Source organism: Nuphar pumila, chromosome 10 (assembly GCF_984573655.1).
Source record: "Nuphar pumila chromosome 10, dmNupPumi1.hap1.1, whole genome shotgun sequence".
Taxonomy (NCBI): domain Eukaryota; kingdom Viridiplantae; phylum Streptophyta; class Magnoliopsida; order Nymphaeales; family Nymphaeaceae; genus Nuphar; species Nuphar pumila.
In genome coordinates this window covers 86,503,969-86,531,887 of record NC_143258.1, presented here as the reverse complement: position 1 = coordinate 86,531,887, position 27,919 = coordinate 86,503,969, and the positions used below count along the sequence as shown (strand labels likewise).

The following is a 27,919-nucleotide window of genomic DNA, read 5'->3' as shown; positions in this document are numbered from 1 at the left end:
GATCTTGTATTAAACACTTATTAGATGAAAATTGAATGTCACATCCAAGGTTCGAGAGTTAAGAGATGGAAAGCCAAAACAATTATTGCAGAGAAGCTGAGGTTGTGCACAATCTTAGTTGGCCTTCATGAATAGTAGTTGGAGGTGTCACACTGAGATTCTGAACTGCTTGAAGGAAGAAGTCACGAGGTGCAGTTGTTGAATGAAAATCAATCTACAAATGAGTGATTATTGGAGGAGTGTGGAGTCTGTTTCCTACCTGGATATAAATCCCTAATGTTCTCGGATCCAACTTCGTGGTAAGTTGACATGAGATTGTAAAAGGGTTGTGCCTCCCAGAGTGCAAGGTGGTCCAAATCCAATTTGAATAATCTTTTGAATCTTAGTTTAGTGATCCATATCGAGAGATAAAGTGTCAAATTCAACCAAAAGGGAAAAGCAAGGCATCATATTGATCTCTTATCTTATTGAAGGTGGTATCTATGGAACGACCAACTCCTAGGAAAGGTAGAAGCAAAGAGGCTTGAATTAACTTGGGTTTAGTTTGGTTCAATCAGACCAGTACATCCTAAATAAGGAAACCTCACATCTCAATAGATAAAGAAAAAAGAAGGATTTCGATGAGCCTTTCTCATTAGATGTTTTTGTTTTTATTTAAAGTTAAACACGTTATGCGGATGGAGGTAAAGTTTAACGGTGTTGAAGCACATGGTAAAAGTGGCTTTTCAGAAACTCAGCTGATGTATTATTTTTCTTGTCCCTTGCAATCAGTGTACCTTCTTTATATCCATTATTGGCCCGTGATGAAATAACATAATGTTTTGTCAGTATATTGTGTGGTCTCAATTTGGGACATGGATAAAGCCCCTTGAAAAATGACAGGATAAGAAGAGAAAAGGTGAGAAGTTTTGCACTTGAGCCAAACAGTTATTAGGCATGAGGGACCAAAAAGTCTAATAATAAACTTCAAGATGATCAAAGAGTTTTGCATGGTCAATAGGTGTCCAACTACATGGACAATAAAAAATGTCCTAGCAGTAGTCAAAACTTTAAGGAGCTAAAAACTTTTAGCCACTGGACAGGTTAGGCGCAAATTAACAAAGGAGAAACAGAAAGTAACCTTGGAGTAGTAAATCAAAACCAAAGTCAAAGCCAGAGTCAGGCTCTCTTTCCTCAAGGGTCTCTACCCAAATGAGCCTGTTCAGACCCATGAGAGTTCTGCTCACTCTTTCATGAGACCCTATTTACTTTTTGCTTACTTGTCGTGATTTGAAATTACATACTCCATCCCATGTGACTCCATGTGATTTGGAATGACGTGAGAAGTGAGTAATTATTGTGACCTGACAATCTAGCTGTATCTCGACTACAGTCCTTGAAATCTATATAAACATGCATGCACTACCCAAGATAACCATATGACCATAGCAATGGCTGCCAACATCTTTTTTATCTTCTTCTTTATCTCCTTCTCCCAGATGTATGCGTCTCCTACTCCATCTCAAGAAGTTGTTTCTTCACTTAGTAGGAAGAGCTTCCCAAAGGATTTCATCTTTGGCACTGCATCTGCATCATACCAGGTTTGGTATTTAAGAACTGGCCTTATTGTGTCAAATTGTGTTGTTTCTTGAGCATTATTCTTCTGCTAAGGGGAAACAAAATTTCTTGGTTCAGTACGAAGGTGCTGCTAAAGAAGGTGGGAGGCACCCTAGCATTTGGGATACCTTTACTCATGAGCATCCAAGTACGAGCACATTATCCTTTTGCTACAGCATGCTCAAGGAAGCTTGCAAGTTGCAACTTCCTTTCATTTTTTCTCCTTTCCTGCATGTTTAGTAAGCTGATATGATGTTAATGCATGTGCTTGTTCAGACAAGATCACAGACCATTCTAATGGCGATATTGCGGTGGATCAATATCATCGTTACAAGGTTTGCTAATACTTTTCATATATATTCTTTAAAATATTAAGTTAATATCTAGAATAAACAGATGTAATATTTACTGTGAAGTGCTCCGTACTGTCAGCTTCTATGACCAAGCCCACCATGATTTTGTGGTAACAATACTTTGACGACAGCTGAAGCAGAATTATATGCTAAAAGTTAGAAGAGGAATCTGCTAAATATGTTTCTTACAATTAAAGGCAGAAATGCCCACGATGACTTCGCTCATCTGGTAGAGGTGTCTTATTAATGTCACCAAGTTGACTACCAATTTGCCTATATCCTTTGTGGCAAGGTCGAAGCTGGTGTACTTTCGATTGAGCAAGGGGGATCTGCTATGCAGTATATATATATATATATATATATATATATATATATATATATATATATATATATATATATATATATATATATATATATATATATAAACTAGTTAAATATGTAAACAGGTATGCATCGAGATTTTAGTAGGCTTTTTTTATTTTTTTTTAAATTTCAACGTACGCATGTGATCTACATGCATGGTTTTATAAAAACAGACTCTTGAATCATCATATTACAATGTATAAGAAGGATCTTTTAAGACTTGAAAATCAACGGCTCAAAATTTTTGTAAATATGCAAGCATAAAAAATCACTTTTCTTGATCCGAATATGATGATCCAATAATCGAATCCAAGCAAATGGACCACACTAAATGCATCTGAAGGTTAGATTTGCAAAAAAAACCTATGAAAATCTCTCTTTACATTTACTAGTTTACATATTCTAGTTTTCCTATATATATAATATGTTAACTGCAGTATGAACCGACATTTTCATAGTTTTTTTATTTTTTTTCTTAAATTTCACCATATGGATGTGATCCAGATGCTTGTCTTTTATAAAAACAGACTTTTGGATCATCTGATTATGATGCATAAGGATCTTTTAAGATTTGAAAATGAACAGTTCAAAATTTTCATAAATATTAAAGCATCCAAAAATCACAATTTTTTCATCAAAAATACATGATCCAGCAGTCGGTTCCTAGCAAATGAACCGCACCGAATGCATTTGCAGGGTTGGATGTGAAAAAAATGTGTCGAAAACGCCCATTTTATATTCCAGTTCACATATTTTCAGTTAACATATTCTAGTGACCCCCCCCCCCGCCACACACACACACACACACACACACACATATATATATATATATATATATATATATATATGGGCAGGTGCTTGACGGTTTTTGTGCTTACCACAAGTGGATAGGGTTTTCATGTTGGTTTTTAAAAATTTGAATTTGCAGTTGTATTCTGCATGAAAGATTTGCTAGGAAATCATACTTGGATCATGTTTTTTTTAAGAAAAAGATGATTTTTAAGCATTAAATATTTTTAAAATTATAGTCTGTTGATTTTAAATCTTATGAAAACCTAACCCAAAAGTTGATTCCCATATAATCAAGCAAGTAGATCACATATTCACGGTCAGATTTAAAAAAAAATAGAAACAATCTTTCCAAAGCTAGCAGGCATACAGTATGCACAAAAAGCGTCAGACACCTATTACTCTCTTTGTGCCTGACGCTTTTTTGTGCATATTGCATGCCTAATGAGCTTTACACCAAGTTAGGTTTTTACAAGAATAAAAAATCAACGGTCTTTACTGCTTAAAAATTATTTTTTTCTCAAAAAAGCATGATCCAAGTGTGATTTCCTAGCAAATTAATCATTTAAAACACGTGCAGGGTCAGATTTTTGAAAAACAATCTAAAAACTCCTATCAACTAGTGGTAGGCACATAGTAGACACAAAAAACTAATATATATATATATATATATATATATATATATATATATATATATATATATATATATATATATATATATATATATATATAAGGTTTTTATAAGATTAAAAAATCAATAGTCTATAATTTAAAAAAATATTTAATGCTTTAAAATCATCTTTTTTCTCAAAAAGAACATGATCCAAGTGTGATTTTCTAGCAAATCGATCATGCAGAACACATATGCTGGGTCAGATTTTTAAAAAACAACCTGAAAACTCTTATCCACTAGTGGTAGGCAAAAAAACTATATATATATATATATATATATATATATATATATATATATATATATATATATATATATATATATATATATATATATATATATATATATATATATATATATATATATATATATAAAATCTTAGCCCTATTGCTATGACTAAGAATGAACAGAGGCGTTTAACTTACATAACACTCATCTAATATTTGCAAAAATAATGTTGCTTAAGTGTTATAGAAAAGAGCTAATAAAAAAAAGCTAATATGAAAAGACCAAAATTTTTAAAATAATTAAGGATTTTACATAATCATATACTTAAGGGTGTCAATGGATCGGGTTTGACTCAGACCTGACTTGTACCAAACCCTATAGGGTCGGGGTTTGGTGACAAATAAGAAGGTCCAATTAGAATCTATGTCAGACCTGAAGGGTCCAATTAATATATGGAGTCAGGTATGGTTTGTAAAATTTCATACCAAACTCAGGCCCAACCTGAGTTCATCTTAAGAAAGCATAATACGTTTATACATCTAAAACATTTAATAACTTTTGTGGTTGCTAAAATTGCAGCAGTTCATCATCTTTTTGTGATTACAATTCTTGGCTGTGAATTGCAGGAGGATGTGAAACTGATGAAAGACTTGGGGATGGGTGGATATCGACTCTCAATCTCTTGGAGCAGAATACTACCAAGTATTGAATCCTACATTGCCGCAATATTTAATCTGAAATAAATCACTGTATCAATAGATTTTCTCTAGATATATTTTATTTGTTCATATATATATATATATATATATATATATATATATATTCTCTTGAATCTAACCGTACAGATGTGATCTGCATGCTTAGTTTTATAAGAACCCACTATTGAATTGTCCGATTTTGATGCATAAACGAGATTTTTTAAGGCTTTAAAGTCAATGGCTCCTAATCTTCATAGATATTCAAGCATTTAAAAATCACATTTTTTATCCAAAATACACGATTCAATGGTTGATCCCTAGTGAATTCATCATGCCAAGCACATCCACTTGGTTGGATTTGCAAAAAAAGTGTTTGAAATGCCCATATTTCTGGTTGTCAAATTTCAGTTCTCATATTCTAGTGACTCTCTTATATATATACATAATGTGAGAACCAATCATAACTGGTCTCCACCGTTTGATGAAATTTGATCGACCAGTGGAGAGACTGGTCTCCAAAGGATGTTTACAAGTCTTTTTACGAAACTGCAAAACCGGCAAAAGTTGTCTCTTTCTTCCCTCAAGGTAAATCGGCTCGTCTCTCTCTTTGCATCTTTCTTTTTTCTCCTCTCTCTTTCTATCGGAGAATCTCTATGCATATTTATTTTTCTCCTCTAAAGGATAGTCCATCTACTCCTCTCTCTCCTTACGTCTTTCTTTTTCTCCTCTCTCTATCTATCGGAGAACGGTCTCTATTTCAGAGTTTTTCTTTTCTCCGCTCTCTTAGTAAGTTGCCGAACTTGGTCATAGGGCCAAGTAAGTATGTTTCACAATCGACCTATTATCTGCTAGCTTCTGAGCATATTCTTCACCTTTGTGCTTCTTTCTTGGGGATATCATATTCTACTCAAGTGAAAGAACTAGTTTTTTAACTCATGCACTTCCTTCTGTAGATTCTCAACATGTGTGCGCTTTAAATATAAATGTTTGCTTCATAAAATTCACTTTCCTGGCCCCACTTTGAAATAACTAGTAGGATATCCGTTGTGAAGTGGTGGCATCTTAATTTTTAGCCCTTAAGATTTTGAAAGATTTGAGTAAGTCTAGATATACAAAAAAAAAAGAAATTTAGGGTATTGCTTTGAGCCACGTTGGGCTCGTCGTCCAAGAGGGTAAATGAGTAGGGCCTACCAGCAAGCCCAGACTCCTCATTATAAAAGAGTCGAACTTGATCAGGTAAACTGAGCTCAATTAAGCGTGGTAAAACTTGATTAAGGTCATGATGTAATAAGTATGAAACAAGGAGAGAATGTTCCTCTCATTGTTCCTGTATAGGGTTGATGCCCAAAAACTCTCCATTTTTTTTTTGTTAGTTTTTCAAAGGACTCCTGTTTTTGGTACTCCCATGAAAACCTTGATTCACTTAAAGAAACATTAACATCAATAGGCTTTTGCTCTCTGTCAATCATCTGAAGAGAAACATAAATTATATTCGGTTCTCATGATCGTCCTCTAATACAACCTCCATGCACTTGCTAAGTTGTTAGACATCAACACACTTGAAAAGCAAATTATAAGTTCCAGTATCTAGAGACATGCAATTAATTTAGAAGCACTCCCTAGTCTTTCAGCTATGAAAAGATTCGTTATGACAACATTGTAAGCAGTTGTACGAGGATTCAACTCCGACAGAGAGACCGCAAAATTCATTGACTCACTGAGAGAGAGATGATTTGCCTTGAGGAAGAGATAGAAATTTTGCAGGGTCTCTTTCTCTCTCTGCAGATTTTGCGTCTCGTAAAAAGGACTTATCAGGCATCTTTTGCACACAAAAAAAAAAAAAGTAGAGACCGGTCTCTCCACCGATGATTTGATTGAATGGTTCTGACCGGTCCTCACACTTCTCATCTTCCAGGGTATATATATGAACCTAATCAAACTGAATCAACCAAGTTTTAACCGGCAAATGACATGTCACAAAACATTAAAATTTCATTATTATTTTTAAAAATAAAAAAATTTAAATTATTTTTAAAAAATATTTAAAATAAAACGATTCAGCTTGGTTTCTTACTTATTTTTTGGTCGATACTATTTGAATGGGCCGATTCAGGACGATTTTCAACAGTGGGTTTCACGTTTGTAATAATCAATTTAGATAAGAATTTTGCAGTGCAATTCGTGTAAACTGTATTTATGCTTATAATCTTTTTCCGTTATTATGTATCTATATCCGCCCTTTGGCAATTCAACGTTCTTGATGTTACAGCGCATAACCTCATAATCCGGTTCCTAATCATCTTGCCCGCCATTTCATTAAAAAAAGTCGCGATTCTACAACCAAATGGGTTATAGGGTGGATCCCACGTTATACGATCACTTTTTCTTTGATCATTAAAGGGTACATTCGGGTGTCTCAACTCCCATGGGATTTGAAATCAGAATGATTTCGATTATTCAAAATCACGGCTCCCATGGGGTTTGAAGTTGAAATCTCATGATTTCTTGTGGGCTTTTAGAATCGCTTTCTCCTGAGAAAGCTTGGATCGAACCGAACATGCTCTAATTAACGTATACTTTTCATGCAACAGCTGGCAAGACAAGCGGTGGAATCAACAAGGTGGGTGTGGCCTACTACAACAGTCTAATCAACGAGCTGCTTTCTACAGGTGATCTCTCTCTCTCTCTCTCTCTCTAGGAGTATACAAGCCACACTCATTCAAACTCATCAAATATAAGCTTAACAATCCCAACATGAAAAATAGTTTGCCTGGCTCCATTTAAGGGACAAGTCCACCTCCGTTCTATGCGTTCATTTTTTGACAAAGGGTGTCTGTTCATCTGATAGGTGTGAAGCCCTTTGTTACTATCTTCCACTGGGATGTTCCTCAGACCTTAGAGAGTGAATATGGTGGATTTCGAAGTGCCAGAATTGTGTAAGTGTTATTTCCTCTCTACGTTTTTTTAGCCTCAGTTATCTATTCAAAATTGGAAGAAACTAATGCTCATTTCAACAGAATGAGAGCAAATCAACCCGCGCATGTTTATAAAACAGAAAGCTTTGTTCATTCATGAAAAATTATGTGGTAACATTTCTTAAATATTTTAATAGTTTAATATATCAAAATATATTCATTAATAATAAAAATGCATAAAAATCATTAATAGATTCTAAGAAGATGTTAGGCACATGTCACATCATGTCAAGTAGCTGTCCACAGGTAGTGTCATGTACGTTTCCCAAACATGGGACCCAAATAATATGTCCCTGTGATATGTAGTGTCTGGTGTTGGAGCTTGGTTGTAAGAGGTTTGTGGTTATGTTCGTGGGTCACGCCTTCTGGAGGCAGTTCTTGGTCCAATGATCCCAACTTAGACTGAACCCTGACTGACCTACCTTAGATCCAGAACAGAGAGACCCCGGTTGGAATCAGATCAGCATCTAGGGTTGATCCAGATCTGAGTCGGGTCAAACCCTATACCTGTTAATTATTTAAACTTGAAAATCAATAGATCTAATCCATTTTCACCAATTATAGTACTATGGGATCTGTAGCTCCCGAGCTTCGATCAGTGTAAGGTCTGCATTGGATCTGGGTGTGGAACCAGATCCACTGTTCATAAGTCAGACCCAGTAGCGGATCTAGCCTGACCCGACTAATACCCTTTGCAATCCTATGTCCCACCCAGTGTTGTGAGAGGCGTACGCCTCAGTACCTGAAGCGTACGCCTCAGAGGCGAGGCGCACGCTCAAGGTACTGAGGCGTGCTGTGATGCGCAAATTGCCGGTGGATCCACCTACTGAAGCCTTCCTTCATCCCCAAGTCTTCCTCCTCCGCCCGATTTGTCGGCTGTGCTAACCCCAAGTGCCGGTGGATCCACCGCCAGGTGCCGGCCAGCTGCTCCACCGCCGCTCCCTGCCTCCCCTCCCACCGCTTCACTTTCATACCAGTTGTGAAACCACGTCGGGGGACTGGAAACACCATCACCATCCCGGCAGCATCAAACACCAGAAGTAGGACCATCATTCCCGGGGCCTATGCTGGGTTTGGCTTATGCAAGGGGGTAGCTTCTGAGGGAGTCGAACCCCGACTACCTTTCTTACAGCCGAGGTCCACTCTAACTACACTAACTCCTTTGCGGTTGAATGTGATCTGCTTAAGTCACTCTCACCCAGCATGCAGAGGAGGAGCCAGAAATCCAAATTAGGGTGAGCACAAATGTATCTATTCATGTGAGCACAAATGTACTCTTCATGTGTATGTATATATAGAGATGTGTGAAAATACTAAATGGGCACGGTGCTAAATGAAATATGCTATTGAATTTGTTCAAACATGATTGATTTACTAGAAATCAACACTTGGATCGTGTATGTTGAATGAAAAAAATGGTATTTAAAGCTTATTAAAAAAATTTAATTTGAAGGCCATTGATTTTTTGAAACTTTATAAAATCTCATCCATGCATCGGAATCCAATACTCCAAACTGATTCCTATAAAAATAAGCAAATATATATATATATATATATCACATCTGAACCGTCAGCACCATGTTCATTTTGTAAATCCTGAGAGACCTCAACGCAAATATATATTAATAATAATATTAAATAAAGCAAGGGACATAGAGAGAAAAGGTTTGAGGTGAAGGAGGCACAATATTCGGGTTAGGGTGGCACTGTTCACCCTGACCCAAACCCCTTTATTGGGGGTCCAAGGTCAGGGTGGGCACTTGACCACCGTCGTCAGCATCTGCTCGCATGCAATGATTTAATTGTATACACAAATTTAATGGACGGTAGCGCAGACTCCAGTTCACTCTCGTGACACGTCCTCTTATATGTTCTAATTATTATTAAAAAGTTTTCATTGTGCTTTGTTCTTTTCTTTTGAAAGGCAAGCTATAAGGTTAGATAGGCAGACCCCACCAGTTATTATTGGACGTACTACTGGGTTTTGAACCTGCAATGTCCCACCATAAGGAGACGTGGACTGACAGTTCAATTGTATTTTTTGGGACAAGGAGTCTGCCTTGAAAAGATGAGGCCGAATCTTATTGTTATAAGATTTAAAAATTTGATTTTTTTTTTGTTAAAAAAAACTGTGGAGTCAAATTGGAAAGAAATGATTAATGAGATTATTTTCTGATTTATAGCAAGGATTACGCAAACTTCGCAGAGGTATGCTTTAGAGAATTTGGAGACAGGGTCAAGCATTGGATTACTCTCAACGAGCCATGGACGTTTGCTGATCTGGGATATGCAGCTGGCACATTTGCACCTGGAAGATGCACCAAGGTCCTCGGTAACTGCACCGCTGGGAATTCGGCAACCGAGCCCTATGTTGTGGCCCATAACTTGCTGTTAGCCCATGCTAATGCAGTGAAGCTATACAAAGACAAGTACCAGGTAATACTATTTTCATATTGCTTTCTACGACTTACAAACATCCTTCCAATTAGGTTTAAGTGAGTTAAATTGTAGAAATTGGTAGTACCAACTAATCCAAATCCGATCCAGTACCCGGGTGATTGAGATCAGTCCAAGGGGTTTGGCATAGTCATAAGGGACCTAGTTTGCTAGAGGGCCGTTCAAGGTTCAAATCTCACGGGCATCACTCTCCTGGGAATGACAAAGTATGCAATCACATTGCACCTGATGGTGGGTGATCAGGTGAGCACATTAAAAGTATGCAAAATCACATTGCACCTTATCTTCCCTCTATAATGAGCTCAGGTTAAGATGCCATCGAAGATAACAGCTAAAAACAGAACAAAAAAAGGAAAAGAAAGCTCAGTAAGAGATTTTTCCATTGCTTAACTACCAATGCAATTTACAATTGGGTAAACCTCATGTCCAATGCTGATGGAAGGGGAGGGGTTAGCAAAACATCTGGTTAACATATGTTGATTTCTTTTTTGCAGAAAGCACAGAAGGGAGAGATAGGCATTACCTTGGTTTCGAATTGGTTCCTGCCATACTCAACTTCTGCAGCCGACCACAAGGCTGCACAGCGGGCGCTTGATTTCATGCTTGGATGGTAACTTCCTGCTCTCTCTCTCTCTCTCTCTCTCCTAGTGAGACATTAATAAGCCCCAATATTCACATAACTACCCTGTGAGTTTATACAAGATGTAGTATGTAGTATTCTCAACAAAGTTGAAAGAAGAATGAATAACCTTTCCCATGGGGTAGCAGGTCTTCTGTCATGATCGGCCCGTTTTATTTTTACGCTTGTGAACTCCTAAGGCGTGTTTGAAATATGTAGACTCCCTTTTCCCTGTGGGCCCGATGGTGGAGTTAAATGGGAGCAGCATGTGCCCCGCCAAAATGAAGAAGGATGTGTTGAGAATAAATTAAACTTGAATAAGAGTCTTCTAGAATTATTGAGTATGTACAAGCTTCTAAGAGTCTTCTAGAATTATTGAGTATGTACTTTCTAAGAGTCTTTTAGAGTTATTAAATAGGTACAAGTTTCTAAGAGTCTCTTCTAGAATTATTGAGTATGTACAAGTTTCTAAGAGTCTTCTAGAGTTATTAAATAGGTACAAGTTTCTAAGAATCTTTTGGAGTCTCAATACATCTAGAAAGGTCTTAATAGTGCTATAAAAGCCTAGTCTAAGAGTCATTGTAGGTATAAAAGTGTGAAGAGCCTTTTTGAGTAAAAGTATTAGAAGTCATTCTCCATAATTGTTCTCAACTTTTCTCTCTATTTTCTATTTTATTCCCTTCAAATTGGTATCAGAGCTTTGTTCGATTAAAATGAGCAACTCTATTCCTCTTCCTTTCGTCCCTCAATTAGCCAAAGAAAATTACGGCAATTGGAGTATCCAAATGAAAGCTATTCTTGGATCTCAAGAATTGTGGGAGATAGTCGAAAAAGGCTATGTTGAAGTTAAAAATGAAGAAGAAATGTCACAGGCTCAAAGAGAGAGTCTAAAAGCGTCAAGAAAGAAAGATAAGAAAGCTCTTGTGGTAATCTACCAAGGAGTAACCTCAAATGAAGTCGCTTTTGAGAAGATTGCGTGTGCTACTTCCTCAAAGCAAGCATGGGAGATTTTGGAAAGTTCATTTAAAGGAGGTGAAAAGGTAAAAAGGGTCCGTTTGCAAACTCTTCGAGGTGAGTTTGAATGTTTGCACAAAACGGAGTCAGAATCAGTTTCTGATTATTGTTCACGAGTATTATCTATAGTTAACCAATTAAAAAGAAAATGTGAAACTATGGATGATGTTCGTGTTATTGAGAAAATTCTTCGTTCTTTGGATTCAAAATTTGACTACATTGTGGTAGCCATTGAAGAATCAAAGGACTTGAATTCCATGACCATTGATGAACTTACGGGCTCGTTGCAAGCTCATGAAGAAAGGCTAATCAAAAAGAAGAAAGAAGTAGTTTTGGATCAAGCACTCCAGTCGAAATTGTCTCTAAATGAGAAGGAGAATTTCAAAAATCAAAGAGGTCGAGGACGTGGTCGTGGAAGAAGTGAAAGCTTTAGAGGAAGAGCCTCATATGCTCGTGGAAGAGGCGATTATTCAAGCAAGGAGAATGACTTGAATAAAAATCAAAATTTCAAAAGCTCGCAAAGAGGAAGAGGTCGTGGAAATCAAAGAGGGAGAGGCCGTAGCTATTTTGAATGCTATAATTGCCACAAACCTGGTCATATGGCAAGTGAATGCTGGTACAAGGAGAAAGAAAGGCATGATGCTCGTTTGGTGTATGAAAACAAAAACCAAGAACAAAATCATGACACTTTGTTGCTTGTGTCTCATGGTGGAGGTCTTGATGATGTCTGGTACATAGACAGTGGTGCTAGCAAACATATGACAGGTAACAAAAATTTATTTTCTAAGTTGTTTGAATCTAATTATGGTGAAGTTAAAGTAGGAGATGGAAAGGCTTACAAAATTAGTGGTGTTGGTGAAATGGAGTTCAAAACAAAATCAGAAAAAATTGAGAAAATGTCTGAAATTTATTTCGTTTCTGGTTTAAAAAATAATTTGCTCAGTGTGGGGCATCTTTTAAAGAAGGGATATGACATTCATTTTCATGACATGGCTTGCTACTTGTCAAGAAAAAAGCAAATTATTGCAAGAGTTGGAGTTGCTTCAAATAATCTCTTTTCACTCACTCTTCAAAATAAAAATTTGTCTTGTTTTACAAGTATTGATAATAAAGTTTCTAAGCTATGGCACGATAGATATGGACACTTGAATTATGGAAATTTAAAGCTTCTCTCAAAGAAGATGATGGTCAAAGGCTTGCCTCAAATTGATCATCTTGATGAAGTTTGTGAAGCATGCCAACTCGGAAAGCAACACAGAAATCCATTTCCTCCTCAATCATCATGGCGTGCAACAAGACCTTTGGAGCTTATTTATTCAGATCTTTGTGGTCCGATGACGGTGACATCTTTGGGAGGTAATCGTTATTTTATCTCTTTCATTGATGATTACTCACGAAAAGTTTGGGTGTATTGTGTCAAAGAAAAATCTGAAGCTTTTCAGAAATTCAAAGACTTCAAGGCGGAAGTTGAAACATTTACTAGGCTGAAAATCAATACTTTGCGGACTGACCGCGGAGGTGAATATTTTTCAAATGAGTTTGAAAAATATTGCAAGGACAATGGTATTCGACATGAAATGACAGTCCGACATACACCACAGCAAAATGGTGTATGTGAAAGAAAGAATCGGACAATTATGGAGATGGCGCGATGCATTCTTAAGAAGAAGAAGTTGTCAAGAAGATTTTGGGCAGAAGCTGTTTCTTGTGCAGTTTATCTTATTAACAGATCACCAACAAGAAGCTTGGAAAATTGCACACCACATGAAGCATGGTATGGTTCAAAGCCTAGTGTTCACCATCTTAAGGTATTCGGGAGCGTGGCTTATGCTCATGTTCCAGATGCTATGAGAAACAAGTTGGATGATAAATCAGAAAAGTGTATTTTCATAGGCTACAGCGAAAGAAGCAAGGCTTACAAGCTGTACAACCCGGTGACAAAGAAGATTGTGATCAGTCGAGATGTTCGATTTGATGAAAATTCCACATTTGAAGACTTGGAGGCAGAAAAGGAAAATGTGCCTATCTTTCCTTTTGAGATTGAAGAAGAAGAGAATGGTTTAGCATTTGAAAATAATGAAAATGGTGCCCAAGCATGAAATTCTCCTTTTTCCCCAAGTACTTCATCAAGCAGCCCTATAAAAAAAATGAGAAGCATCCAAGAATTATATGATGTCACAGAAGAAATTAGTCAAAATGATGCCATATTTTTTGCCTTCTTTGCAGGTGAAGATCCAATTTCTTTTGATGATGCATGTCAAGAAGAAAAATGGAGGAGAGCCATGAAAGAAGAAATTGTTTCAATTGAAAACAATGATACATGGGAGCTTACAGATTTACCACCACACAAAAGCTCTATTGGAGTAAAGTGGGTGTACAAGACAAAAATGAATCCAGATGGCTCTATCAACAAGCACAAGGCAAGGCTGATAGCAAAAGCGTACAAGCAAAAAGAAGGAGAAGATTTTACAGAGGTATTTGCTCCTGTTTCAAGACTTGAGACTGTTCGTTTAATTATTTCTCTTGCTGCTCAGAATAATTGGAAGCTTTTTCAAATGGACGTGAAATCTGCGTTCTTGAATGGGGTTCTTAATGAAGAAGTCTATATTGAGCAACCACCTGGGTTTGTTAAGGAAGGAGAAGAGAATAAAGTGTACAAGTTGAAGAAAGCATTGTACGGGTTGAAGCAATCACCCAGAGCATGGTACAGCCGCATCAATTCATATTTTGAAAAGTGTGGATTTCAAAAATGTCCATATGAGCATACTCTCTACATCAAAGCCAATTCAGAAGGAAAATTCATTGTTGTAAGTCTTTATGTTGATGATCTAATTTTCACAGGGAATGATATGCAGATGTTGAATGAGTTTAAGAACTCAATGATGGCAGAGTTTGAGATGACAGATTTGGGTGAATTGCATCATTTTCTTGGCATTGAAGTTTATCAAACCAAGAAAGGAATTTTTATTTCACAGGAGAGCTATGCAAAAGAGATCTTGAAGAAGTTCAAGATGGAGAATGCTAATCCAGTTTCGACTCCATGCATTTCAGGTTTGAAGCTATCTAAAGAAGGTGAAGGAAAACTTGTCAATTCCACTATGTTTAGAAGTTTGGTTGGAAATCTAATGTATCTCACATCCACAAGGCCTGACATTATGTATGTTGTCAGTTTGGTGAGTAGATTCATGGATAAACCATATTCAAATCATTGGGAAGTTGCAAAAAGAATTCTAAGATATGTGAAAGGAACTATCGATTATGGAATTCTTTATGAAACTAATGTTGCAGTTAACTTTATTGGTTATACTGATAGTGACTTAGCAGGGAGTGTTGATGATAGCAGAAGTACTTCAGGTTATGTATTTAATCTTGGAAGTGGAGCAATTTCGTGGAGCTCAAAGAAACAACAAATTGTTGCGCTTTCTACTACGGAAGCAGAATATATTGCTGCATCTTTTGCAGGTTGTCAGTTAATCTGGTTGGGTGGAATTTTGGAGAGTTTGAAGCAGAAGCAAAATAAGCCAACAACTCTTTTCTGTGACAACAACTCAACTATCTCAGTTGCGAAAGATCCAGTTCTTCATGGAAGGACCAAACACATTCGGATTCGGTATCATTTTCTGAGGGAACTTGTGAATGAAGGTGATGTTCATGTGGAGTACTGCAGAACGGAAGATCAGATGGCAGATATTTTCACAAAGCCACTTAGTGGACAAGTCTTCAAGAGAAATGTAGAAAGATTGGGCGTAAGGAGCAAGTTTAATTTAGAAGAGGCATTGTTGAGAATAAATTAAACTTGAATAAAAGTCTTCTAGAATTATTGAGTATGTACAAGCTTCTAAGAGTCTTCTAGAATTATTGAGTATGTACAAGTTTCTAAGAGTCTTCTAGAATTATTAAATAGGTACAAGTTTCTAAGAGTCTCTTCTAGAATTATTGAGTATGTACAAGTTTCTAATAGTCTTCTAGAGTTATTAAATAGGTACAAGTTTCTAAGAATCTTTTGGAGTCTTAATACATCTAGAAATGTCTTAATAGTGCTATAAAAGCCTAGTCTAAGAGTCATTGTAGGTATAAAAGTGTGAAGAGCCTTTTTGAGTAAAAGTATTAGAAGCCATTCTCCATAATTGTTCTCAACTTTTCTCTCCATTTTCTATTTTATTCCCTTCAGGATGAGGTGCAATGTGATTGCACACGTTGTTAGCCGTAGGGCTCAACAGCATATGGTGGGTGGTCAGATGCAGCAGCATACCAAAAAATGTGTAATCACATGGCACACGATCTACCCTCCCTCAAAATGGATGCCTTGCATCCCCATTTTTTTGTGAAAAAGAGTCACACCCCTAGTGGTGTAACTCTTTTGTTCAGGACTTAAGTACTGTTGAGTAATGATTGTCAAACGCACCCGTGTTGTCATGAATTTGGTTTCACTCATCCCCTATATACGTCATCCCCCATCTTCATACTCATCTGAATCTTATTGATGTAAGTTGTTTTTATCAAATCTGACTTCATAGATGAATTTAGCATGGTTGATTTAATAAGAATCCACCTTTGGATCATACTTATTTTGTGAAAAATATGATTTTTGAATTACAAAATTGTGTGTTTTCTCAGCCGTTAATTTTTGAATTGTCAAAAAAATCCAGCAAAAGAATAATTCAAGTATTGTTCTTAACTAAGTGGATGATGTAGATCACATTTATAGAGTCCAATTTGATCACAACTTGCATCAATGAAATCCTAATGGGGGTCACAAAGATAGAGATTACTTGTGGGATGAGTGGATCCAAACTCTATTGCCATGCATCTCACATTTTGGTATCTGGTAACACTTTCTCACTGGAACTTAGCATTTGCAACTATGCAATATTTTTCATTTTAATGACATATCATGATTCAAACTTTTATTTGAAAAGAAGTTTATACAAGAATAAAGCATTACTTTTTAACGTTTTTGCTGCCAACATGACAGGTTTATGGATCCATTGACTAAGGGTGATTATCCACAAAGCATGAGATTGCTTGTGAAGAACCGTCTCCCAAGATTCACAAAAGAAGAAGCACAACTCGTTAAAGGGTCCTACGATTTTATTGGAATTAATTATTACACAACCAACTATGCATTAGATTATGGCTCAAGCAACACAATCATCGCTCCAAGCTATACCACGGATTCTAGAGCTAACCTTACAGGTAACATGAATAGTAACATGTCATGTGGAAGTCACCCACATGGGTCTGCTCCCATGGTTAGGATGTTGCGTTTTTCAGATATCTTTTATTCGATTCCATGTGTGTGCACCTGTGCATGAGAAGACAAAGTGCCTTTCTAGTGAAAACGGAGGTTATTTCTAATGAGTTGATGAACAAGGGATCGATGGTAGGGCTGATAAATGAACCGAAGGGAGAGAGAGAGAGAGACGAACGTTTTTAAGCATGACAATAGAGTCTGGGTCCCTGCTAAATGAAATATGTTAAATAAAACATGCCAGGTTTTTAAGGCTTTTTCATTTTATTTTTAAATTATGACTGTACAGATTGATCTATGTATTTGATTTTATAGGGATCAGCTCTTGAACCGTTCAATTCCAACACATGGGTGGGTTTTTATAAGGAGTCTAAAATCCTTGTAAATTTTCGAAGCTGCAAATATCATTTTTTTTATAAAAAACACATGATTCAGGTGTGAATTTTTAGTAAATTGACCATGCCCAGCACATTTATAAGGTCGGAACCCCATAAAAAGCATTGAAAAAGCCAAAAAAACTCATTTAGCACGGACCTATTTCTCTCTCTCTCTCTCTCTCTCTCTCTCTCTCTCTATATATATATATATATATATTTGTATGTGTGAAACATATTCTTTTTCTGTTTGAGCACTGTGGATCTTTGAAATGTTTTTGGATATAAACCATATATTTAACATTATGTATACTATAGTACTAATGTCTGCCATCTTTTGAATTACATCAACAGGGGAAAGGAATGGTGTGCTCATTGGCCGTCAGGTGAATTTCACATGAAGTTATTATGATTTAATAGTTTATTTCATGTTATTAAGCTAGTTCATGTTTGATCACCGATAGTTGGATGAAAACAAGCCCAGCTGAAGTCTAGCTGAGCGGTTCATGCTGGGCTCTGTTTCCCAAATACAAAACTCAAGGTCAACTTAAACAATCTTAGCTTATCCAGCTCAATGATTCTAACCTGTCAGTGATAAATATGGAAACTATTTAGACCGACCAATTGGTGGTCCTGAGTCTCGGCTGAGATGTGCGTTTATGCACCTGGGATGGGATGTGAGGTCCTTTCTCCTTTGTATTTAGACTAAATCATGGATTTGGTAGAGGTGGCAGCTACTAAATTCAGGATTTGGCAGCTGCCACTTCTTCAAATACATAAACTTCATAAACGGCCATTCCAGCTACAGATTCCAAACAGGCCCTAAGGAGATAAGATCAAGAAATCAGATTCGCTGCTCGAGCGATTGCCTTGGAAAAGTACTCGGCCCAACTAGGGATGCAAACAGTTCGGATTCTAGATGGGGGTTTTGAAAATTCCGGATCCATCTCCCCAATGTATTATGTGATCCAAAATCCCAAACGTTTGCATCCCTAGGTCCAACCATTGACAGCCATGTCCCAAAATACCACAAACTTGTGGGAAAGGGAGCTGCGTGGCTGTGAATGATTAGAATGAGTACCTTGTACCTGGGTCAATCACCAAAATTTAGCCTCTTCTTTAACATATGACATCAGATGATCCATGTAGTTCTTAGCCATCCAGCTGATGCATCTGGACATCTAGGATTGGTCCACAGCCAAGCAAGAATGTGGATTATTCCTAGCCATTAATTGGATGGTTAGGATTGAATCCCATCATATGTCAGATGATGGGATCCGTTCTGGTCAATGCATCAATTTCTACCTACTTTTCTTTGATGAACGTCGAAAAGAGCAATTCTACATAATTTTGATTCAAACTTTTTTATCATAAAGACGGATGGCACCCCTGACAGAGTGTCGGTACCATGATTACCTCTAACTGAAATGCAGGCCCAAATATGAATTTGAATCTGAGTATATCCGATGAGATAGAGTTGAATTTGTTACAAAAATACATAATTATATTAGATCTAATAAAACATAGTAATAAATTTCTCTGGCCTCCATGTGGTTGTATTTCTTCTTTTAATTCTATTTTTTTAAAGAAAATTTACTTTTATTTAGATCATAGCTACAAGTGATGAGATATCACTTGCAAGCATGTACAGAGCAACAGTAAGGAAAGGATACAGCAACCAGTTAGCATTCATGTCGGGACATTTGATTTTAATTCTTTCCTTGAATTCCCATCTGATGATCGCCCATAGAGTAGCTTCACCTTAAACTTAGGTCTGTTCCTTTCCAGACAAAAAGGAGGACCCAGCAGATTTGATCCAAATTGAAACATAGATCTAACAAAAAATACTGGCCTAAGATCTTTTGTGAAGTAAAACAGAATCAGATTAAACAAATCTATAACTGATCTGGATGCATGCTTAGATTTTTTTGAAGGGTCTTTATTTTAAAATAAGCTTAGGTTATGATGCTTGACTAAACCATACACCTACTCTAATCCATAGTTGCATTGGTACTTGATATATTGTTGGGTACCATGTGTTAGGTATGCCTATATTGAGCACGGCTACGAGATTCATTTCAGAAACTATATACAGGAGTTCCAGAAACTCATTTCAAGTTGCATGTATTTTTTAAAATGATATAAAATTTACTTTTTTCTATAGTTTTGAAATGATGAAATATTGGTATATTATAATACAAGATGATAATAACAATAATAAATAACGTATCACTCTTACAAATATGACTATGAACTTAAAAAAGCTTGTCCCTTCACAAAAAAAAAAAGATATATAAGACTTCATTAAACCCGAACTAGTAGCTCTTGAATTTTTTTGTTAATTATTTGCCTTCATTCAATTAAATATCGCTAGATTAGTTCTTGCGCATCATTGAATAGCTAGTCATGGAAGTTATTTCCTAAATTTGAAGGTTTGAAAAGATCACCGGATAAGCTCTGGTGGAAAGCATCTAGAGGACCAGAGCTTAAGTTGGCGAATGCTCATGTTTATATTTCAGACCCGATGGCGCAATGGCTCCCACCTCATGCCTTGTGGAGTGGTGGTCCTCCAGTTAGGGCCTCTTTCATGGGGTGGCTGGTTCTTTTGGACAAGATTCTAATGGAGGCGAACCTGAAGAAGAGAGGATTCCAATTATCGAGTAGATGCTCTTTTTGTCTAGCTGGGTAGAAGGATACTTTCCATCTGTTTTGGGGATATCCTTCGGTACAGTTTTTGGTGAACACTGCATGGGACGATAAGGGCCTACCTTGGGGGGGCCTAATGCACACTTACGACCCCTTATATTGGCTCATGAGATTTGGGGTATGGGTTCGAAATGGGTGTTTATTTGGAGATGCTGGGTTCTGATTTTGTTGAGGTGCGTGTAGTTAGAGAGGAATAACATAGTTTCTAAAGGTTCACGTCTCTCTGATGGGCTTGCTACAGAAAATCAACTATATGTTGTTGGAATGATTTCAGCTAAGGTGGTCGGGTACAGACCAGCTGGATTGGGGAACTGTGCATCGGGCATGTTGGACAGCCCACAACACGCAGGGTTGGGACGCTGCAGGGTGCTTCCACTTGGGAGGTTATCCTGCAACCTAATGGCCAGCCGCATTGATAGAATTTCTGGTTCTGCACTATAGTTTTTCTGCAGATTGTTGTGCCTTTTTGCAGTTGCTGCGTTTTTCTGCAGCAACTGTAGTTGTGGGAACGGACTGTTTCCTTTCTCCCTTACGTTACTCTGTAATGGACTGTATCTGCATCTTGTTTTTTTGGTGCTCTGATTTCTGTTGCAACAGGTGATACCTCATCACTCGTTGCTGCAGCTCTGTAATGGTTTATAACATGTGAATGAAATTTAATTTCCTTAAAAAAAAATTGTACAGGAAGCATCATCTGCGTTTTATGTGTACCCTAAGGGAATAAAGGACCTCTTGGTCTACGTCAAGAATAGATACAATAGTCCAAAAATTTTCATTACAGAAAATGGTGAGTTTCATTTCCATACAACCCTAAGTTTGTCAAATTTTTGACAATTGAAGTTGTTATTTCTCTTAATATCTTTCTATGCACGTTTGCAGGATTTTCAGAGGCCAATAACAGCACTCTTCCATTAGTGGAAGCACTGAAGGACACGCCGAGAATTGACTTCTACTCCAAGCATCTTTATTACCTACAGCAGGCCATGAGGTTGTTAAACCAGATCCTAGTGGCTGCCTCTTTCATAATTTCATTCTTTTGTTCATCATTGATATTTTTATTTTTCTTCTATTTCATTTATGAATTTCAAACAGAACCATCACCAATTCAACCATGCATGAGTTTTCTCCACATTGCTACTAATGCCAGCTAGAACTCTTAAGAGATTTTCTGAAAACACTCTAATTAAAACATTGTTTCTATGTGATGTTACTGTCTTACAGGGAGGGAGTTGATGTTAGGGGATATTTTGCGTGGTCGCTTCTTGACAACTTTGAATGGAACAGTGGCTACACTGTCAGATTCGGACTTGTTTTCGTTGACTATAAAAATGGACTGAAGAGGCACCCCAAGGATTCTGCTCTTTGGTTTAAAAAATTCCTCCGTGCATAGAAGCTACGATTATGTTCTTGCTAAGCCTAAATAAGGCATGTGGATGCACTGCTATTAAATAAAAGAGTTATCAATTAAATAAAACATGTGAAATTATCTCCCTCTCTCTCGCATGTACGTGTCGCGTGTGATATATTCATATCATCATAGTACCATAACATCTTGTAAGTGAAGAGAATAAAATATAGAATGGAGAGAAAAGTTGAAAATGATGATAGAGAATGACTTCTAATACTTTTACTCAAAAAGGCTCTTCACACTTTGATACATACAATGACTCTTAAACTAGGCTTTTATAGCACCAATAAGACCTTTCTAGATGTATTGAGACTCCAAAAGACTCTTAGAAACTTGTACATACACAATAATTCAAGAAAACTCTTGTACATACTCAATAATTCTAGAAGACTCTTGTTCAAGTTTAATTTATTCCCAACAATGTCTCTTCTAAATTAAACTTGCTCCTTACGCCCAACCTTTCTGCATTTCTCTTGAAGACTTGTTCACTAAGTGGCTTTGTGAAAATATCTGTCAACTGATCTTCCGTTCTGTAGTACTCCACATGAACATTACCTTCATTTATAAGTTCCCTCAGAAAATGATACCGAATCTGAATGTGTTTGGTCCTTCCATGAAGAACTGGATCTTTCGCAACTGAGATAGTTGAGTTGTTGTCACAGAAAAGAGTTGTTGGCTTATTTTGCTTCTGCTTCAAACTCTCCAAAATTTCATGCAACCAGATTAACTGACAACCTGCAAAAGATGCAACAATATATTTTGTTTCTGTAGTAGAAAGCGCAACAATTTGTTGTTTCTTTGAGCTCCACGAAATTGCTCCACTTTCAAGATTAAATAAATAACCTGAAGTACTTCTGCTATCATCAACGCTCCCTGCTAAATCACTATCAGTATAACCAATAAAGTTGACTGCAACGTTAGTTTCATAAAGAATTTCATCATCGATAGTTCATTTCACATATCTTAGAATTCTTTTTGTAGCTTCCCAATGATTTGAATATGGCTTCTCCATGAATCTACTCACTAAACTGACAACATACATAATGTCAGACCTTGTGGATGTGAGATACAATAGATTTCCAACCAAACTTCTGAACATAGTGAAATTGACAAGTTTTCCTTTACCTTCTTTAGATAGCTTCAAACCTGAAATTCATGGAGTCAAAACTGGATTAGCATTCTCCATCTTGAACTTCTTCAAGATCTCTTTTGCATAGCTCTCCTTCAAAATAAAAATTTCTTTCTTGGTTTGATAAACTTTAATACCAAGAAAATGATGCAATTCATCTAAATTTGTCATCTCAAACTCTGCCATTATTGAGTTCTTGAACTCATTCAACATCTGCGCATCATTCCCTGTGAAAATTAGATCATCAACATAAAGACTTATAACAATGAATCTTCCTTCCGAATTGACTTTGATGTAGAGAGTATGCACATATGGATATTTCTGAAATTCATATTTTTCAAAATATGAATTGATGCGGCTATACCATGCTCTGGGTGATTGCTTCAACCCGTACAAAGCTTTGTTCAACTTGTACACTTTCTTCTCTTCTCCATCCTTGACAAACCCAGGTGGTTGGTCAATATAGACTTCTTCATTAAGAACACTATTCAAGAACGCAGATTTCACGTCCATTTGAAAAAGCTTGCAATTATTCTGAGCAGCAAGAGAAATAATTAAACGAACAGTCTCAAGTCTTGAAACAGGAGCAAATACCTCTGTAAAATCTTCTCCTTCTTTTTGCTTGTACTCTTTTGCTACCAGCCTTGCCTTGTGCTTGTTGATAGAGCCATCTGGATTCATTTTTGCCTTGTACACCCACTTTACTCCAATAGAACTTTTGTGTGGTGGCAAATCTGTAAGCTTCCATGTATCATTGTTTTCAATTGAACCAATTTTTTCTTTCATGTCTCTCCTCCATTTTTCTTCTTGACATGTATCATAAAAAGAAATTGGATCTTCACCTGCAAAAAAGGCAAAAAAATATAACATCATTCTGACTAATTTCTTCTATGATGTCATATAATTCTTGGACGCTTCTCATTTTTCTTATAGGTCTGCTCGATGAAGAACTTTGAGAAGTAGGAGAATTTCCTGCTTGGGCACCATTTTCATTATTTTCAAATGTTGGATCATTTTCTTCTTCTTCAAACTCAAAAGGAAAGATAGGCAAATTTTCTTTTTAAACCTCCATGTCTTCAAATATGGAATTTTCATCAAATCGAACATCTCAATTGATCACAATCTTCTTTGTCACTGGGTTGTACAACTTGTAAGCCTTGCTTCTTTCGCTGTAGCCTATGAAAATACACTTCTTTGATTTATCATCCAACTTGTTTCTCATAGCATCTGGAACATGAGCATGAGCTACACTCTCGAATACCTTAAGATGGTTAACACTAGGCTTTGAACCATACCATGCTTCATGTGGTGTGCAATTTTCCAAGCTTCTTGTTGGTGATATGTTAATAAGATAATCTGCACAAGAAACAACTTCTGCCCAAAATCTTCTTGACAGTTTCTTCTTCATAAGAATACATTTGACCATCTCCATAATTATCCGATTCTTTCTTTCACACACACCATTTTGTTGTGGTGTATGTCAGACCGTCATTTCATGTCGAATATCATTGTCCTTGCAATAATTTTCAAACTCATTTGAAAAATATTCACCTCCGCGGTCAGTCCGCAAAGTATTGATTTTCAGCCTAGTAAATGTTTCAACTTCCGCCTTGAAGTCTTTGAATTTCTGAAGAGCTTCTGATTTTTCTTTGACACAATACACCCAAAATTTTCGTGAGTAATCATCAATGAAAGAAATAAAATAATGATTACCTCCCAAAGATGTCACTATCATCGGACCACAAAGATCTGAATGAATAAGCTCCAAAGGTCTTGTTGCACGCCATGATGATTGAGGAGGAAATGGGTTTCTGTGTTGCTTTCCGAGTTGACATGCTTCACAAACTTCATCAAGATGATCAATTTGAGGCAAGCCTTTGACCATCATCTTCTTTGAGAGAAGCTTCAAATTTCTATAATTCAAGTGTCCATATCTATCATGCCATAGCTTAGAAACTCCATTATCAATACTAGTAAAACAAGACATTTTTATTTTAAAGAGTGAGTGAGAAAAGATTATTTGAAGCAACTCCAACCCTTCCAATAACTTGCTTTTTCCTTGACAAGTAGCAAGCCATGTCATGGAAATGAATGTCGTATCCCTTCTTCAAAAGATGCCCTACACTGAGCAAATTATTTTTCAAACCAAGAACAAAATAAACTTCAGACATTTTCGTAATTTTTCCTGATTTTGTTTTGAACTCCATTTCACCAACACCACTAACTTTGTAAGCCTTTTCATCTCCTACTATAACTTCACCATAATTAGATTCAAACAACTTAAAAAATAAATTTTTGTTACCTGTCATATGCTTACTAGCACCACTGACTGTGTACCAGACATCATCAAGACCTCCACCATGAGATACAAGCAACAATGTAAAACCCATGAATTTTAAAGAATTTTCAATGAAATAAAAATGTGTGTTTACGTGAGATAATATGGTTTATAAGATATTCAATGTGATTTTGAGGCTTGTGGGTCAGTCGAGCGAACCCAATAACGAATACTGGAAAGGGTACTTGGATCCGGACTTTGACGAGATCCGATGACCTGACTCGGTTCATGAGTCCAAGTAAGGAAACCTGATGGTTTCGGGATGATAGCGTGAGATCTGAAGCACATTTAAAGTAAGCGAGTGCAAGTTTTAAACCAACGGGTGAAAAATCTACTTGAAAATGAAAGAAATCCATCAACAAAGAAAAACGTCCCAATATGACATAAAAAGAATATTTTCGCAAAAGTAAACAATAAGTGGTGAAGTGGAGTTATGGTAGGACACACAGTGTTGTAGAGTTGCAACCTCAATTCAAAACCCCCTGTGCACAAATTAATTTTTTTTGTCACAAGAAAGTGATGTTTTCTACCTTGGTGAAAAGGGTAAAAACGTGGGATTATATTAAGCCTAAATTTTTGGCTTTTTCATCTAGCTCTACCAAGGATTGAGGAGAATCCCATGTGACATGGAAGAGGGGTACCCATAAAGCAAATAGTGAGGGAAGTTAGAGGAAATCATGCCAAAGAGAGGAGGGGGCATTGTTGGAAATAGACATCACCCACCCAAAACGTGAGATTTGGGTGAAGATTTAATGCTTTGAAAATTTGGTAACTTCCCCCTAAATAGAGGAGTTAAATGAGAGATTTTGGTAAGGAGTTACATTAGACGTATCTCTCTCTCTCTCTCTCTCTCTCTCTCTCTCTCTCTCTCTCTCTCGGTGGTGGTCGACCTCCATTGTTGGACTGTGTGGACCTCCCTTGCTGAACGCGTGAACATCCATTATCGACGTGGGGTGCCGCTCTAACGAAGAGAAGGAGTTGCAGCCTTGCTGTCGTGAGACTCCAAAGAGGTAAGAAGCATTGCTATTTGTATGTAAGTGGTTGATGCCTTGTTGCACATCTATGTTGCAATATCATAGAGTTTATGCGACAAGCACCACCTGTATATAGGAATGTTTAGGGCCTCGAGACCGAGGTGGCATGAGCGAAAACACATACTCGCCAATAGGTTAATATGTAGTGGTTCAGCCAATGGTTCTCACCCTTGGCCAACGTTGGGGCAATGTGGTGTTCTTTGTAAGGGCATTTTGTTCCAATGTGTATGCCTGGTGATATGTAGTACTCATATCAAAACCTATAGTTCAAATCTATGAAGGAAAAATGCATATATGTTTGGTGTGGGTGTTAGCCATGACAAATTCAAGATCGAAACAAAAAAATAAAGTAGGCAAATGGCGTGGAATCTTAAGTATCTCGGATTATTATTCATAAAATTATTGTTTGGTTGTATTTTCTTGTTCAATACACCTTTCATACCTTGTAGTTTGAATGATTTTAATCAAGTCTGAAGTTATGTATACGTGATTGCTATTTCACATCATGGTAAAATAAAGATATATCATTCCTATTTGGTAATTCGATTGGATTCGATGTTTTTGAGTATGGAATGCACTCATATTTATAGTTGAAAGATTTCATACATTGAGGATGAAAGGGGTGGCAAAACAGTCCATTTAGAATGATCAAAATGTTTGAAAAATAAAAAGATACGCCCTTTTAAAAAGTTACAGAAAAACGACAAAATTAGTCAACTGAGACAATAGTTAGTCGACTGATAATATGTTCAGTCGACTGATAAAAACCTTCAGTCGACTGCTGCAAAAATTTCCAGAAAACAGACATTCTGTTCAGTCGACTGATAAAACCTTCAGTCGACTGATGCTAAAATTTTTCCAGAAAACAGGCATTCTGATCAGTCGACTGATAAAACCTTCAGTCGACTGATGCTAAAATTTTTCCAGAAAATAGACATTCTGTTCAGTCGAATGATAAAACCTTCAGTCGACTGATGTTAAAATTTGTCCAGAAAACAGATATTCTGATCAGTCGACTGATAAAACCTTCAGTCGACTAATGCTAAAATTTTCAGAAATTTGATATTCTGTTCAGTCGACCGATAAACGCTTCAGTCGACTGCTGCTAAACTTTTCTAGAAAACAGACATTCTGTCCGGTCGACTGATACAACTTTCGGTCGACTAATTTTATGATCAGTCAACTGATAAACCCTTCAGTCGACTGCTGCTAAACTTTTTCAGAAAACAGACATTCTGTCCGGTCGACTGATAAATTCTTCGGTCGACTAATTTTACAAAAAAATAACATTTTTCTTAGAAGATTTGAAGCAAAAAGGTTGGTCGACCGGTGAGCTTATTGGTCGACTAATAAACATGAAAAATTAAGTAAAGGGTTTTCAAAAATGATTTTCATGAAGGGTTCTTTTAGAAAAGTTTTTCTAAAGACTGTTTAGGTGAAATGCAATTAAAATATCTATGAAAGGAATAGTTTTGATGGTAAACTAAATATGTGATTCACATATGGACTTTAGGATTATATCCAATACATGGAACACACATGGTACGTATACTTGCACAACGAAGATCATTTCTTGTTTAGGACAATATAAGAGTTCAAAAATGAACATGTGGTTTCGCTAAATGTTGGGAGTGCCAAACAAGCACTTACGAAATGATAAAGTTAGATAATGCCATGTTGCGACATAACCAGTGGGGGTATGAAACGTACACTCGAGCTCATAAACAAATCTTAAAATACTGAATGTATAAGTACTCGACACAAAGTTGAACCAGAATTATGAGAAATTGTGGTTGGTGCCTTTGAGGCATTCGATGGGTAATGTGCATATACTAAGATCAACCTGAATATGGGTTGGGATTTCGGAAAACCACTATGGTGCAACGACTCGCACTAAGAATTTAATAAAATACAAAA

General features: G+C 36.7%; 1 protein-coding gene across 1 annotated transcript; it reads left to right on the top strand.

Annotated features, from left to right (window-relative positions):
- Positions 1 to 1,417: 1,417 nt before the first annotated feature.
- On the top strand, positions 1,418 to 21,587 carry LOC149827184 (beta-glucosidase 12-like). The gene is made up of 13 exons (XM_090019196.1): positions 1,418 to 1,580; positions 1,675 to 1,744; positions 1,873 to 1,931; positions 4,626 to 4,701; positions 7,289 to 7,366; positions 7,546 to 7,633; positions 9,856 to 10,108; positions 10,624 to 10,739; positions 16,738 to 16,958; positions 17,742 to 17,773; positions 20,778 to 20,880; positions 20,973 to 21,081; positions 21,315 to 21,587. The coding sequence occupies exons 1-13, from the start codon at positions 1,419 to 1,421 to the stop codon at positions 21,481 to 21,483; spliced, it is 1,536 nt and encodes a 511-aa protein (XP_089875322.1). The 5' UTR covers position 1,418; the 3' UTR covers positions 21,484 to 21,587.
- The last annotated feature ends 6,332 nt before the right edge of the window (positions 21,588 to 27,919 follow it).